This window comes from Camelus ferus, chromosome 13, assembly GCF_009834535.1.
Source record: "Camelus ferus isolate YT-003-E chromosome 13, BCGSAC_Cfer_1.0, whole genome shotgun sequence".
Lineage (NCBI taxonomy): Eukaryota > Metazoa > Chordata > Mammalia > Artiodactyla > Camelidae > Camelus > Camelus ferus.
The window spans coordinates 53,847,464-53,864,868 of NC_045708.1; the positions used below are offsets into that span (position 1 = coordinate 53,847,464).

The 17,405-nt window shown below is 38.3% G+C and overlaps 1 protein-coding gene and 1 long non-coding RNA gene across 6 annotated transcripts in view; one reads left to right on the forward strand and one right to left on the reverse strand.

Annotated features, from left to right (window-relative positions):
- Positions 1-2,576, reverse strand: part of NEGR1 (neuronal growth regulator 1) — a 779,356-nt gene extending 776,780 nt beyond the window's left edge. For 3 of the 5 annotated variants that reach the window (XM_032494567.1, XM_032494569.1, XM_032494568.1), the window contains exon 1: positions 2,191-2,576. In XM_032494567.1, the coding sequence (XP_032350458.1) occupies positions 2,191-2,366 (176 nt within the window). In that variant the 5' untranslated portion in view covers positions 2,367-2,576. The remainder of the gene's footprint in view (positions 1-2,190) is intronic. The other 2 variants (XM_032494570.1, XM_032494571.1) reach the window with 1 other exon arrangement.
- Positions 2,577-2,667: 91 nt separating this feature from the next.
- LOC116668075 overlaps positions 2,668-17,405 on the forward strand; it is a 139,705-nt gene continuing 124,967 nt past the window's right edge. The window contains exons 1-2 of the long non-coding RNA XR_004325155.1: positions 2,668-3,356; positions 14,357-14,548. This is a non-coding gene — a long non-coding RNA (uncharacterized LOC116668075). The remainder of the gene's footprint in view (positions 3,357-14,356; positions 14,549-17,405) is intronic.

Consider the following 17,405-nt stretch of genomic DNA (forward strand, 5'->3'; position numbering starts at 1 on the left):
TATAGCATACAAAGGGATGAGATACAGTGCACGCAAGTAAACAAGGACTGCACCAAACCAAAAACACTGGAAAGGTAGTGTTGCCACTAGTTAGAGAAGCTTCACTATTGGAAGCAATGAGTGAACTAAAATATAGGTCTCCTAGAAGCAGATCGTGGGTTCAGCTGTTTTAATAAGCCATAGTGTTTATCAGATTGCTCATTAGAAACAAAATGCCTAAGATATATCATTGAAAGACAAGTAGTCTTTCAAGTCCTTTATATTGAAAATGTTACTGCTCATTACAAAGAAGCAATATGCGACTACAAACATATAGATTGCAGCTCCTATGATACGTGTTTGCAGCCTCTAAAGATACTGCTTCTTGTCCTCACCACTGTTGTTTAAACTTCCAAAACAAACTAATGCAAAGAACATGAATAAGGGTTAATTTACATCCTGTGTGACCAAAAGTTCACTGCTTTTACCAACAATGAAAAGATGCTTTACTAAATTATAACAAATTATTTACTTTTGTATACATCAGTGGCATTTTGTGTTTACAGTAGATAGCATATATTATAAAAGCATGTTGTTAGTGTATATTAGAAACTGTAATAGTATTCCCCATGAATTTGGACTTATAAGCATGTTTCAGGAGGTGTAAATCATATACCACACCCAGATTCCAGATCATTCAGCTTGAAATATATTGTATGTTTCAAATGAAAACATATCCCACTCTCTTTCACCTTAGACATGCCATGTATACCGATTTTGTGCAATCTACACTTATAAGCCAACTACCACCCAGTGGAGAGAAAGAAGATCTTTCAGGGAGATGTGAGATGTACGTTAGGTGAGGGTGTCACGGGGAGAAGGGAGGGCAATGGGCACTGAAAGAATAAGGGTGTTTAGCCTTGTTTAGATCTAAGCACTGTTGATCATCAATTTATATTTTCACAGGAGAAAATGTTTCCAGAAGCTCACCCTGCAGTGTTGCTTACAGGTAAAATTAGGCTATGGATGTTCATTAATGATAAAACATTTCAATGCTCAAGCTTAGGGAAAAGAAGGGAGGAAGGATGAGTGAGAAAAAGAAGCAAAACTTAAGATAGAAAAAGGGAGGAAAGAGGGAAGGACGAAGGGATAGAGAAAGAGAGAAAGGAAAAGAGGAGAGAGACTGTGTGGACACATGTGTGAGTGATAGCATGTGGAACAGTGAAGGAGTATGTGCCTTTTAAACAGTAAAAGAGAATCTGAATGTGAGAGTGGTTGTTAGAGCACGGAAGTGCCAGCATGTGTGAGGATGCGAAACTGCGTAGGTGAGGGAGTGTGTTTAAGAAAAAGAGATTTGTGAGGGTGAGGAAACAGTCCTGGAAGGGGTTATAGGGAACATAACGTGTGTGTGACATGGATGGGAAGGGATATGGGGAAAGAGATGAGAAATGAGAGTTAAAGAGAGAGAGATAAATCACAGAATAGGGACATTAATAAAGAGGAAAAATGGGGAATGGAGAAAGGTAAAGAATGGAGGAAAGTGGGTTAAATCAGATGATCAGAAAGTAGAGTGGTGGAGATAAAGAGGAGAGAACAGGAGGAGAAAATAGAAAAGGGAGGGAAAATAGAAAATAGAATAGGTATGAAAAGAGGCAATGGAAGGAAAAGAGTAAGAAGGAGGGGGAAAGTGGAGGGGGGAAAATGAAGGGAGAAAAAAAGAAAAGGGAGAAAGCGGTAAGAGGAAAGAAAAGAAAACTGCAAAGGGAGAAATTGAGCCTAAGTGTCCAAGGGAGAGGGAAAATAAATGGGAGCAGGGAGCCAGCGTTGGAAAAAGTCACTCCGCCTGGAGTAAATAGAAACAAACCTGATAAACTTGTCAGACTCTCCAAGAGTACCCCCTGACAGTAAACCGGAGACCTTGTGAATTGAGTTTCCAAGGGGCATGTGCCCCTCCTAAACCTCATACTTCACTCATCCCAGGCTACTTGGCGTTCTGGCAAAGTGCTTCAGCACCCTGAGTCCGGTGTGCTACCTGCCCCAGGGTAAAGGGGCCAGGGCTCCGGGCAGAATCGGTACATGGATATCCCGAGACCGCGGTCTTTCAATAGTGACCACCACCAACAGCATTACTCGGTTTAAAAGAAGACAAGAAAGGTGGAGAGACAGAAAGACAGACGGAGACAAGTACGAAAAGCACGCCGTTCTTCCTACCTAAGCACCGCCGTGTCCCCTTTTCTGACCATCATGTTGTCCACAGCCGCCCAGGGGAAGTCCACACTCTGTCCAGCCGGGAGGCAGGAGGGTAGCAGGCAGCACAGGCTGAGGAGCACCGCCGCCAGCCACTGGTTCGAGCAACAAGCACCCTGCACCAACAGCATCATGTCCATCCCTGCTAGGGCTGCTCACTCTCCAGCAGCTTTCAGCTCACACTCCCCCACCCCCTGGTGCTGGCGAGTCTTCCCGGGAACCAGGCGGCGCGCCACAGGATTTTTCTTCTTTTTTTTTTTTTTCTCTCAAAAAATTTTTTTTGGTGGGCGGGTGGGTTTCTTTTCTTTCTTTTTTTTCCCCTTCTAGTTGTTCGGTGTTGTTTCTCTCTTTCTTGCCTCCCCTCCTCCTCCTTCTTGTTTTCCCTCCCTCCCTCCCCTCCCACCCCCTGGCACCACACTACACCTCCTCTCGGTTGCTTTTGGCCGAGTCCGGAGTGTGTCTGATTCTCGGACGGCTCGCACACTATCTAACGAGGAGGCGAGCGCGCCGGCGAGTGAGGGAGGAGGCGCGGCGGCGGCGGAGGCAGGGCGAGCGGCAACGGCGGCGGCTGCAATCGCGGCAGCAGCAGCGGCAGAAGCAGCGCGGGGCGCAGCGGCGGTCGGCGGCCCCTGGGCTCACGCGCGTTGCCAAGCGGCCGTTTCCTTAGCAACCCCGCCCGGGGACTAGGGATGCAGCAGGGAGGGGGGGACGTGAAGAGGGGGTGCTGTGGAAAGAAAAGAAAGAAAACGGGAAAAAAATGTGTATATATATGTGTATATATATATACACACATATAAGGAAGAGGTATATCACAGTTATGCAGACTGAGAGGGGAAGAGAGGTGCTTCGGAGACAGAACGCTTCCCTTGCTGTCATGCACCAGAGTGGTGTTTTGCTAGAAAAGTCTCCGTGACGGGACTGAGGTGAAGAGAGCAGAGGGGCGCTTCGCTTTACCTCTTGAGGCACCGTAACTTTTAAGTCCTCCAAGTTGTGGTCGGCGCCATCATGACGCCAGGGACTGCGAGGTTTTGTTGTTTATTTTATTTTAATCCTTTCCAGTCTCGCCTGGGCGACCACGCTACAGTTAACAAGCGGCCAACTAGTTCACTCGTTACCTCTTTCGGCAATAGGTAGGGACGGTGGCGGGGGTGCTGCTTTCTGAGGGGACCTGAGGGGGTGCATGCGAGGCCTTGCGGTAGAGCAGCTGGCCTGCCTATTGGGTCAGTAGCTAAGGACTGGAGGGCGGGCTCCCTCAGCCCCCCACCCGGCGCGAGTTGACACTAAATTGTGTGCGAGTGCGTGTGTGTGAGGCACGGTCAAAGTGGAGAGCGCGTGGACGTGAGTGTGAGCGTGTAGTAAGCGCGCGCCAGGGGCTGCGCGGGAGTGGTGCGCGCGCGGCACGCAGGCGTGCTGGGAGAAACAGGGCGGGTCATGCTGGGATGGAGTCGGGAAGAGACTGCAATCAAGTGTTTTAATTGTGTACAGCCAGGCAGCCCTGTTATGTAAGAGGGAGTTTAACCCGTTTGAGCCTATCAGGCGGAATGATCAGTGCGTTCGAATCTAGACAGGGGAAAGTTATCGTGTTTAACGAGTCACAGGTTTATATACATATTTTTAACAGCCTCCAAACCCTGTTAGACAGGCTTCCTTTTCCGCGGCGCCGAGCGGCTACGCTCTCTTCCTACACCGCAGCCCCGGAGCCTCTCGCCCCGCCGCCGCGAGCCGCTGTCCTGGCCCAGGACTGCTGGGCATGGGACCAACCCCTACCCTTCTCTGCCCCTTCTCCTCTGGAACTCCTTTCCAGATTCAGTCATTTAGCTATTCCAGGACATTTGCAGATCAATGCGAGAAGCGAGGCTGGGAGTCAATAGCAGTTACGCCAATCAATCTTGTTCAGTGAGGAGTTTGGGAAGCAAAGCGGGGAAGTGAAGGAGAGAAACAAGTGATTAAAAAACATGCTCACCCCTCCCCTTCACCCACTCTGTCCCCCTTAAGCAGTCTTTGAAGATTTTCTGCGCCTGACCCCAGTCCTTCTTCCCTTAGAGGAAATATATAAAGCAAAAACCTCGCACATCCCCAACTCGTTTTCCATAATACTAGCAGGGTCCTTGGGCAAAGCGCACAGAAGCAGTAATCTCTGCAGGGGTCAGCATCCGGCTGCCTCCCTAGACTGAGCTCTTTACGAGGCAGGCAGGGAGTCGTTTTGCTTGGCGGTAGCGGTGCTGGGAGTGATTTTTATCGCAGTGCATGAGGATATATGGGGAGAGGGGAGGGTTCCCATCACCTGTGACCACCCAGACTGACTGATCGAAGAGCCCCTAACCAGCATCACCTCCCTTGAAGTGGCACCCAAGGCCCGACAATTAACCGAGACATTTGCAGACGGAGTTACTGATGTTAGTATTCAAGCTTAACTCTCAAATCCGTCTCGGAAACTGAGAGTGCAATAGTATTCAAGCGCATTTTGAAACATCAATAAAATGTTAGTCATTTGCGGATGAATGAAAACGTTTTCTTTACCGTCTGGTATGCTAGGGAAATAATTGTCAAATGACAGACTATTGCTAATATTGATGCCAAATACCTAGGTAACACTGTCATCTCGTTAACTGCGGTTTTCTCTCTCGCGTGGTACACTGATGGATAAAGCTTAAAATTATCTAGGGCAAACGGGGTATTAGACGAGTCGACATGTCCTGTACATGGGCAAAACTTCACAGTATTATTTAGCAGAAAAGAAGCAGAAGGCACAGCTTCGGGCATTGTGACTCAGTTTAGTGGTATTTTATGCAGGGTTGGGGTGCCAGCGTTTTCTAGTACAGGCTATGAAAAGCATCCTTTTGTAACTGCTGTTTCCCTGAGATCTGACATCTTCAGTGAGGAGGGGGAAAGAAGGAGTTTCTGTGACCAGAGATGGAGCTATGCAGCAGTTTTAATATGTACAACAACACTTCAGGCTTGTGAAGGGAAACTGGAACCACTTCTATTTAAAGGCAAAGAGTTTATTTTCTTTATTTATAATTTTTATCTCAACTTCTATTCACTGATCACAAAGCCCTTAACTATCACAAAATTCATCCAAAGGAAGGAATAACTAAACCTAGTTTATAGATGCATGTAGACTACTGGAAAGGTTATTTATTTACATGTGCATCACTGTTGCTTAAAGTGAATGCAAGAATGCCGAGTGGGGCAGCCTTGCTTAATGCATGTACTTTTTCTGTCCTTCTAACTAGGGAGGAAATGTTTTTAAAAGCTTTTATTACTTTCCTTTCCCCTCAACCTTTCCATGGGCATATAGCTGAGAGGATTTTACAAGGTTTCCAGTATCTGCTTTAGAGGTCCTAGATGTCTTTCATGAAGAGACTTAAATCCTGACAATCTTGGCTTCTGAGAGAAAACAAAAGCAACAATGAAATGAAAGAAAGAAAACCTCTCAGCTTAGATAGCTCATAGTTCCTTTGTAGACTTCTTTGTTGTTGTTTAATGTCAAGAATAGGTAACAGCATTGTTTGAACTTTGCAGTTAGTGAGGGTTGGGGTGGCTGTGGGAGGATACGCCTCGGTTTTTAGGAATTGACTTACGAATGCATTACAGTTACTACCTGTACTTTGTACCCTTACTTTGTTTTCGAAGCTCAACTTTTAATATTCAAAGAAACGTAATGAGCAGTATGGAAGGAGAGATGTGTAACCTGTGACAACTGATTATGGCATTCTCTAGATTGGTTTACATACCTGTTTTTCATGCCTTCTGACCTCAGGTATCTTGGAAGGGTAATGTTATAAGGAATCTTCTTACACTTCTTTGGTTTAATAAGCTTGATTTTTAACCGACCGTATAAATAAGATTGTTATTATGGAAAAATTAGAATATAAATTAACACTGGTTTTCTGATAGTGAGTAAACCCAGATACATCTTTCATGCTATTACTGTCTAGGCATGAGAAATTTTAGGCAAGACAGGTCCCAGAACCTAATCAGAGCTAATGAGAACACTTTGTAATTCCTGAAAGAGTAGGTCAGGGAGCCCTTTTAAACAGGACATATGAATAATAGCTCTGTAACTTGGGCCATAATTGAGTCTCTATTTGAATTAAGCTGGTTTAAGCTTGGAGCACCTTGCCAACTTAAGCTGACCTATAGTGGTGATTTGCAAGTCAGTGTGAGAACTACAAAACTCAGGAAATTTGTTGGGGGTGGGAAAATCTTTCTTTATAGAAAGATTTCTCAACGTAGGCACTTTTATTTTTGAAGTGTAGTTGATTTATAATATTGTGTTAGTTGCAAGTGTACAGCAAAGTGATTCAGATATACGTGTGTGTGTGTGTGTGTATATATATATGTATATATATATTTACAACCAAGACACTTAATATTCGGGGCCAGGTAACTCTTTGTTGTGGAGGCTGCCCTGTGCATTGGGAAATGTTTAGCAGCATCCCAGGCCTCTACTCATTAGATACCAGTAGCACCAGTAGATGCCAGTAGTTGTGATAACCAACATTTCTTTACACATTGCTAAATGCTGTGTAGACAGGGGTTGGGGGGAGCAGCAGAAATTACCCCAGGTTGACAACCATCCCATTACAGGTTACATTTCTAAAAATATATACCATCTTGTGCTTTTCAAGCAAAATAATAATGCAGACTGTGGTCAAAATAGAAGTATTTTACTTGAATTCTATAGCTACGAAAGTAGTTCCTCCTCATGAGTTTGGTCGCTACATTTACCTGCTGTGTGACTGAGTGGCCTAGGTTAGCAAGGATGTAATTAATGGCTGACTATAAATATCTTTCCATGATGTTTCCATTGGAGCTCTATTATTTAAGTCAGAGTTGAACGGATAGTTCTCATGTTTTAAAAGAAATTGTCTTTTTGTGGTTGTTTAAGTAAAAGTGTAAATAGATGATGAGCTACTTTTGGGCAAGAACTAACTTAAATATTTTTTATTTGCTGCATAGTGACAACTACAGCATATGCACTCAGGAAATGGTACTGAATAAAGGAGAGGTTAAAAAAAAGTAATTTCCCTTTTGAATCACTGTATGTAAAAATCATATATCCATTCATTTATCATGTTCATCATCTTACCTATTAAATACTAGCTTTGGTAAGCAAGGAGATAAGAAGTGGGGGATGGAGCGGTATTGCTGAGATACTTTCAAATCTCTTCAAACCATTCCCACACAATGGCCTTGAAATTCTCACCTAAGTACCTAAACCAGAATGAGAAGTCTTGTGGTAATTGTGTGTGGAAATTATTTTCAAAGTGCTGAAATTTTTTTTCTTCTCCCTTGTAATGAGTACAACTTTAACTACGTATCATTATATATTTGAATGAGTTGTGGAGAAACTAATAAATAACCTGTATCATTACTTATTTAATGTTTTTCCTCACTTACTTCCCAGAGAACTTTAGGAAACTTAAGTGCATCTGTTTAAAAATAAACGCCAAATTTAATATTTCTGTTGGACTATCAGGAGTGTAAAATCTTATACTCTGAAACTAGTATTTTATTTTATTTTTTTCCTAAAAAGTTCTGATTCTGAGTGTAGAGATTTTTATCTCATATACAGATGACCCTTCAGCAACCCAGGGTGGAATTGTTCAGGTCCACTTATATGCATATTTTTTCCAATAAGTACTATAGTACTACACAAACCACAGTTGGTTGAATTTCTGGATATGTAACTGCAGATGAGGAAAACTGATTATAAAGCAGTACACAGAATTTCTACTACATGAGGATCAGTGCCCTTAATCTCTAGCATTGTTCAGTGGTCAATTGTATTCTTAAAAAGTTTATTTTTTTAGAGCAGTTTTAGGATTACAAAAGAATTGAGAGGAAAGTATAAAGATTTCCCTAATACACCCCTGTCCCAAAACATGCATAGCTTGCCATTTTATCAGCCTCACTCTTCAGAATGACAGTTATTTAGCAAAGATGAACCTACATTGGCACATCATAGTTATCCAAAATCCATAATTTACCTTAGGGATCACTCTTGGTGTTGTACATTTTATGAGTTTAGACAGAAGTTTAATGATATGGAGCCATCATTATAATATCATATGGAGTACTGTCACTACTATAAAAATTTGTGCTCTGCTTTTTCATTTCTCTCCTGGCAACCTCTAATGTTTTTGTTGTCTCCATAGTTTCAGCTTTTCCAAAATGTGATATAGTTGGAAATATACAGTATGTACCCTTTTCAGATTGGCTTCTTTTACCTGGTACTATCCATTTAAGATTCCTCCATGTCTTGTCATGGCTTGATAGCTCATTTATTTTCAGTGCTTAATAATATTCCACTGTCTGGATATACCACAGTCCATTCATCCATTCTTCTACTAAGGGACAGCTTGGTTGTCTCCAAGTTTTGGCATTATGAATAAGGCTGCTGTAAACATCTATATGCAGATTTTTGTGTGGCTATACATTTTCAACTCCTCTGGATAAATACCAAGGAGAATGCTATATCATATAGTTAAGGTATGTTTAGTTTTACGAAAAAACACCAGCTTTCTTCCAGTAAGGCTGTACCATTGTGCATACATTCCCACCAGCAGGGTATGAAACTTCTTGTTGCTATACGTCTTTGAAAGCATTTGGTGTGTCAGTGTTCCAGATTTTGACCACTCTTGTAGGTCTGTAGTGGTATCTCATTATTACTTTAATTTACACTTCTGTGGTGATATATGATGTGCTGTATCTTTTCATAGGTTTATTTGCCATCTGTATATCTTCTTTGATGAGGATCTGTTAAGGTCTTTGGCTCATTTTTAATCAGGTTTTTTTTTTTTTTATTGTTGAGTTTTTGAAGTCCTTTGTATGTTTTGGATAACAGTCCTTTATCAGATGTGTCTTTTGCAAATATTTTCTCCCAGTCTGTGACTTGTCTTCTCATTGTCTTGACATTGTCTTTCACAAAGCAGAAGTTTTTAATTTTAAAGAAGTCCAGCTTATCAATTATTTTTTTCATGGATTGTATCTTTTGTGTTGTCTCTAAAAAGGCATCACCAGACCCAAGCTCATCTGGGTTTTCTCCTGTGTTATCTTTTAGAAGTTTTATAGTTGTACATTTAAGTCTATCTTTTTTTGAGTTAATTGTTGTCAATGGCATACTTACCTTGTGTTTTTTTCAAACACTTCAATGAAGACTTTTATCCCTTTATCATATTTTCCTACAATTGATCAATTTTATATATTTGTATATGTATATATACACATACACATACACACACCCATGTATATGGCAGGGAGGTACTTCATTGTGTAACATAGGAATTCCACTTTTCTTGGAATTTTTTATTTAAATGAATTTTACCACTAATACACTTTTTATAACAAAGATAAGAAAACATAGCATGAAGACCTGGTCCTATGCAGAAGAAAAGTAGCTATTGCTGTTTCATTCCATGGCCACTTCTGACAATTATTAGGATTTTTATTGCTCTTGTATTAAATAATGATATTCATAGTGAAATAAATCATTGTTTTTTTTCCCCTAATATTAGAAAAAACAAGATAGGCTTAAAGTGGAATAACTTTAAAGGACTATATGAAATACCTTTCCAAATTTATAAAAGTCACCCACATCCATGATATTTTTTATTTTCGTTCAGACAGACAACACACTTTTCACAACAGACTTTCAGAAACTACATAAAATATGAAAGTATAGCTTAGTGAAGTAGTAAAGTTAACATCTATTTGGTTCCACCCAGATTAAGAAACAGAAAATTGCCACCACCTCTGAAGCCTCTTGGTAGCCCTTTCTTAATGACAGTCCCAATTTTCTTCCATAAAGATAACCACTATGAGGTCATCCTCTCTTCATTTTCTTTATATGTTACCATTTCGTTTTGCATATAAAACATAAAAACAACAAAAGCAACAATAAAGTTATTTCAGGATCATCATATCCTCTTTTTTTTTTTTTTCACATTTTACCGCGTAATTTTGTATCCATCTGAAACAATGACTCCCTTTTATGTACTCATACAAAGCCATATGGATTATATAATATGTAGTTATCCAATATGTACTTTTTTGTGTCTGAATTATTTTGCTGAATATCATATTTAAGATTCCCCTGTGCTGTATTGCAACTGTTGTCCCTTCATTTTTTTTAGTCTATATAGCATTCCATAAAGTAAATATACAATTATATATTTACTATTATATTGTTGATGGACATTTTTGTTTTACATTACTCATCTATTATAGGACAGTGATGGTATGAGCATTCTTGGACATCAGTGCTGAAAACTTCCCCCAACTTGTATAAATCTGGCCTGCAGGGTTTGGGGAACCAGAAAGAGACAGAGACAGACAGAGACATTTATTTTAAGGAACTGGCTTATGTGATTGTGAAACTGGTAAGTTCAAAATCTGTGGTGTAGGCAGGCAGGCTAGAGACCCAGGAAAGATTTGATGCTGCAGCTTGTATCTGAACACACTCTAGAGAAGAAATTCCCTCTTCTTCAAGGGACCGCAGCGTGTTTTGTTTTAAAGCATTCAAATGATTGAATGAGGCCTCTCCACACACATTATGGAAAGTAATCTGCTTTACTCACAGTCTACTAATTTAAATGTTAATCTCATCAAAAGAACACCTTCACAGTGACATCCAGAGTAGTATTTTACCAGATATCTGCATACTATAACCTAGTCATATTGACACATAAAATCTATCATCACACTAGTCTGCTTCCAGTTAACTGCTGTGTTGATGGGTAATCCCTCCTCATCTCAGTTTAAAGACAGTTTAAGATACCATCCCTTGGCTACCCAGTACTCTTGCTTTTTCTCACCCCAATCTTTTGAAAGTGACAAAATTTCAAGTGAGTCTTAAACTATAAATTATCTTGGTGCTTAGAATCAAATATATAACATTAAGAAAAACTATTCTTTTTCTTATATCATATTAGATGAAGGATAGAGGAGAGCCTTTTGCTGTTGTTGCTGATAATGTTATCTGTGTTTGTTTTAATCACAGACCTTTAAAAACTTTGCTATTTGAAACTTTATCAGAATTATAATAGCATGCAATCAGCTTTGCATTGGGACAAACCAGAATGCTGAAACATCGCTACTTTGAACTAACAGACTCACTTCTGTTAGGGACGTTCAAGTCCTATGAATGGAGTGTAATACTCAAGCATTGTTACCAAAGACCGTGTTCCCAAATATAGCACTCTCTAGCCCAGCAAGTTTACTGAGATCAGCTTTATCTTTCAATTGACCCCATTATCTTATCAACACCCATCTCTCAGTCACCTCTTGAATTTGAACTAGCGCTAATTTGTTCTCCATTGCTATTATTTTGTCATTTTTAGAATGTTATATAAATGGAATCCTATAGGATGTGTCCTTTTGAAGATGACTTTTATTTACACAGTTTAATGTCCTTGAGATAGATCCAAATTAGTTCTTGTATCACTAGTTTCTTCCTTTGAGTGCTGAGTAGTCATGGAATGTATGTACCAAAATTTGTTTAACACTTCACGTATTTTAGGACATTTCATTTGTTGCCAATTAGGGGCTATTACAAATAAAGCTGCTATTCATAATCATGTCCAAGCTTTTATGCGGACTTATTTTCATTTCTCTGGAATAAATAACAGAAATGTGATTGTGAGGTCATGTGGTAAATGACTTTAAATTTTTTTAAAAAGAAACTTCCAAATTACATTGCAGAGTGGCTGTACCATTTTACATTCCAACAGTAGTGTATGAGAGATCCAGTTTCTCCACGCCCTCACAGCATTGTGTATTGTCACTAGTTTTTATTTTTGCTCTTCTGCTGGGTTTATAGTGGTATTTGATTCATTGTGACTTTCATTTCGTATTTCATTTCATTGTGATTTTCATTTCACATTTCATTCATTGTGGTTTTGAATTGCATTTTCCTAATAACTAAGAATGTTGTATATCTTTCCAAGTGTTTATCACCCTTGTATTATTTTCAGTGAAATGTCTCTTCATGTCTTTTGCCCATTTTCTAATTAAATTTTGTTTTTCTTACTGTTAAGTTTGAAAATTTTTTAATATAGTGAATATATGAGTCCTGTTTCAGATACATGGTTTGCAAATATTTTCTCCCAAAATCTACCTTTCTGTTTTTTTTCCTTGTTTTATTTAAAATTGGTTTAAAACCATGTATGTTTTATGTATACAATAGTATATTTGACTTCTGTGTACACTACTGTACGCTCATTTAGTTTCTGTCCATCATAGAGTTAACCCCGTTTATGCATTTTGCTGTCCCCCTCACCACCACCCTTCCCTCTGGTAACCACTACTCTGTTCTCTGTATCTATATATTTGCTTTTATTTGGTTCGGTTTGTTTATTTTTTTTAAATTTTTGTTTATATTGCACATATGAGTGAAACCATACAGTATCTGTCTTTCTCCATAAGACATCTTATAGATAAAATAGCCCTTTTTTGCTGATAGCAACTTATTTTCATTTGCCTATACAGGTTCTGTCTTTTTCCTCTTTCTCTTTTACATTTTTATTGTCTCAACCTATTCCTTTTTTATGTTGTGAGTTCATTACTCACACATTGAAATACCTATAGTTATTTTTACTGCATTTTCCCTTTAAACTTTATGCTATAAATAGATGTGTAACAACCTATTCTGATATAGTGTTGTAAAGTTCTGATTCTGTTGTCTGTTCATCACCTTATTCAAAGTTTTGTGTACTTCTGCCTTTTGTTTCAGGTAAAAGCTCCTTTCAACATTTCTTATAAGGCACTTGGTTGAGTATTGGTGAACTCTCCTAGATTTTGTTTGTCTGGGAAAGTGTTTATTGCTCCTGAATTCAGATTCTGAATGACATCTTTGCCGGATAGAGTATTTTTGTCTGACAATTGTTGTCTTTCGATATATTGAATATCTCAGTTCACTCTCTACTTGTCTGTAGATTTTCCTCGGAGAAATCTGCTAATAGCCTTTGTAGGTTACCATTCTTTTTTTTTTTTTTTTTTCTTCTGGTTGCCTTTGAAAGTCTTTCTATGACATTGATGTTTGACAAATTTAATATAATGTATCTTGAAGCAGATATTTCTACATTGAGATAAATTAGGAGTTCTAACTTCATGAACTTACGTATCCAGTTCCTTCCCCAGGTTTGGGAAGTTCTCAGCTATTATTTATCTAAATAAACTCTCTGCTCCTTTCTCCCTCTCTTCTCCTGGGATACCCAATATCCTAATGTTGCCCTTCCTAGTGGAGTCAGAGTCTTCTTGTTGAATTGTCTTCCTTTTTAATTTTATTAAATTGTTTAAGGTTATATACCATTTATAGTTATTATAAAATATTGGCTATATTCTACTCTCTGTATTGTACAATATATCCTTGCAGCTTATTTTGTACATAATAGCATGTACCTTTTCATTTTTTGGACATTAATTCTCTCTCCTCTTCTAGTCATATTTTTATGACTGAGACAAGTCTGCAGTGTAAAGGGTATTTACCCACCTCCCACAATTTCTACATGAGGCAGGTAAATGATCAGGTCTTAGGACAAATACAATTATGCTCTGTCTCCATAGTTATAATCTAGGGGCTACACTTACACTTATCTGTCAGTTTTAATTGGATTTATTAGGTAAGATTTATCTGTTGTCATTTATGGGTAATCTAATTTTCCATTACCCAAAAAGCAAATTCAGGTGCTATCAGGAACTCTTAATGGTGTTTAGTCTTGACTCCCCTAAGAAAGGAGAGAAGGATTGTAGCCAGACAATAGCAACATTTCTTAACAGTATGAGTAGCTAATTTTTTCCGAATGTTTTTTCTGTTGCTCATATCACCACTCAGAATCCAATTTTGGCATTCTCAAATGACTCATTTGTCTGGATTATTCATATATAATGAGTGTGTTACTTTTCAGTGAAGGATCACATGGCTTTTGAAGACTGAAACCAACTTTATTTCATTATGACTGATTTTCTAATGTTCCACGCAATATTTATTGCAGAGTGGAGGCAGCAGCATGGAAGCAGTGATGGATTAATATCTATGATAATTATTTCTCAAGTAATTTGCTATTTGTATTTGTCATGATTCCACCACACAAATGTATTTATTTCAAAAACTGTTTTGTTCTAGATGATTAGTGATTTCTCCAAATTGTCTTGTGACCTGAGACACCATTACCACTATCAAATTTAAGAAGAGATTAAAGGTGTTAAATACAGTTGCCAAGTCAAGAAGATTTAAGGCAAAACAGATATAATGCATGAAAAAACATAGTATAACACCCACTACAAACATTCACTGAGGATTTATGTTCCAAATATGGTAAGTTTTTGTTTTTATAAACTCATTTTCTATATTATTATTTGATATAATTGTATATTACATATATTTTACTCCGGAAAGCAAACAACATATTAAAATCAAAAGTAACTTATATTTATTTGAAAATATTTGTTAATCATAGCTGTATTGTAAAGCATTAAGATATAAAGCAATTTAATCAACAAATTTTTTGGTTTTAACATTGTTCTGAAACCTATTATTCTTTTCCTTTATTTTAGTTAAGTATAATAAATTTGTCATTATTGGATTTTCCATCATTAAGGCCTTTATCATATCTCAAAATTAATATTCTAAATCTAAATATTTCTCAAAGTTATTTTGACTGAGCCTATCTTAAACCCTAATTTTTCAAATAGAACAGATACTTAAAGTTTCATCTACTGTTTGCCATTTATCAGCAATAATTAATTGAAAAAATCTTCATCTCTGCTCACTATAATGTGATGATCTCATTTGCCTAAATCATCTAACTGGTCTCTTACAGTACTTTTTGCTCACCTACAATCTAATCTTTCATAGTAATTTTTCATGAACTCAAAAACTATCACGTTACCTCTCTTCTTACACTATTTCTATGGCTTCACATTTTACTTGGAGCAATAACCAAATCCTTAACACAGTATGCAGGCTACAGGACCTGGGTTCCCTGCTCTTTACCAGCCTCTCCATCATGACCATGGTTTAGTTGGCTAGGACTTTCATAGCATTACCACAGTCTGGTGGCATAAACAACAGAAGTGTATTTTCTGTTACAGAGGTTGGAAATCCAAGATCAAGGGGCTAGGAAGGCTGATTTCTCCTGAGCCCTCTGTCTTTGGCTTGCTGTCCCCTTGGCTTGCAGATGGATGGCTGCTTTTTTGACTGTGTCCTCTTGTGGCCTTTTCCTCTGTATGCAAGCATCCTTGCTATCTCTTCCTCTTCTTGTAATGACACCAGTCATATTGGATTAGAATCCCACAGTTATGACCTCACTTTACCTCAATCACTTCTTTAAAAGCCCTGTCTCCACTCCAAACACAATCATACTAGGGGTCAGGGCTTCAACATATGAATGGGGCAGGGGGCACAATTCAGTCCTTACCAGGCCATGCTCCATTAGGCCTCTGTCTTACTATTATACCCCTAGAGTTTATTGTAAGACCTTATGTGTAGGAGACGCTCAAGAAATATTTGTTGAAAGAATTAAAGAATGTGTGCACTTCAATATTTAACATGTAATATGCCTAAGCAATCTACAAGTTTCTAGAAACAAGATGAAGACCTATTTTCACAATGGTCAAACACAAACACACACACACGTGCACATACACACATACACACGTGCACATACACACATACACACATATAATAACATGTAAACAGTTGTATTTGTTAGTTGCTTGGCACAGATTTTCCCACCTGTAAAACAGGCTAAGTTTCTCTTCCAGAGGAGCCTCGGATATACACGAAAGAACTAAACATAAACAATCACTGTCCATGGGAATGACTCTGGTTGGACCAAGTTCCCACTCCAGTGCCTGTTCAGTGTGCCTTTAGTAGCTCTCCCAGTTTTGACCTAGGCTGACCTATGGAGTCCAGTAGTCCCTTTTATGAGAGTTTACTGCAATGGTGACTCCCTTTCCTATGTGGAACAAAGTTCTCTCAGAACACACATGTGCACATCATTACCTCGTTCAGAAGTAAAAGGAACCTTTAGATATACTGTTCTATCTTTCATAGAAGTAAAGGGAACTTATAAATATTTCCATCCGTCATTTACCATGAGCACCATCATCTGTCTGCCCATATCATGTGCTTCTGCCTGAGATTCTCCCCGAGGAAGCAATCCAGGAGACCAAGATGGCATGCCTTTATGGACTAGCACCGTAATTCTGTCATATAGAAGTGGTTGTAGGGTCCATCTATGATTCAGTGTGGGAGGGCACTCCTTGAATATCGGAAGGCAAGATCACTCAGAGCCATCCTGAAGGCTGGCAGCTGCATACGTTTATTTGAATTTATAAAACAGAGATCATTTTGTAAATCTGTTTTGGTATATGAAAGTATTCTAATTTAGCCACCTTATAAAGTCACTAATATACTTTTAAACATTATGTTTAATTCTAGAATAATAGTTCACCCTGTAGCTGTATGCATTTGTGTAGCAATAACTACTTAACGTATCTCCTTTTATTAGAACATTTATCTTGTTTTATTATTTGCCATTTTAAAACAGCCAATAAGAAAATAGTGCTAAATCTTTAGGCAGAAATAAATTAAAAGGGATTCTTAAAATGAATTACTAGAATTAGATTCTGGAGGTCCAGTGACACAAGCCTAAATGATAAGTTTTGTATATATTCTCAAAAATTGTTTTTGTTTTTATTTTCCAATTAGCAGAGAATTATGGGTTATCTAAATTTTTATGGTTTGATAATCAATGAATAGTCTTAACTTTTGAATTAATATTCCTTTGATTACTCATTCTGCTGAAGTTTATTCATAAGCTCACTGGTGATTCATGTTTTGGAAAACGCATATGTGTGCATTCATATGAGGATGCAGATAGATACACATATACAAAGGTATTTCTAAATTTTCTGTTTTACTTTCTTAATGAATTCTTGGAGCCATTAAAACTATAAATCTTGTTTTTGAATAAACTATTGTTATAACTATTTTAGATTCACAGAAAAATTGAAGAGACATAGTTTCTCTTATATTAACACTTCACATTAGTTGGATACATTTGTTACAATTAATGAGCCACTGTTGATGTGTTATCATTAAAATTCATACTTTATTCAAATTTTCTTAGTTTTTAGTTAATGTCCATTGTCTGTTCCAGGATCCCACC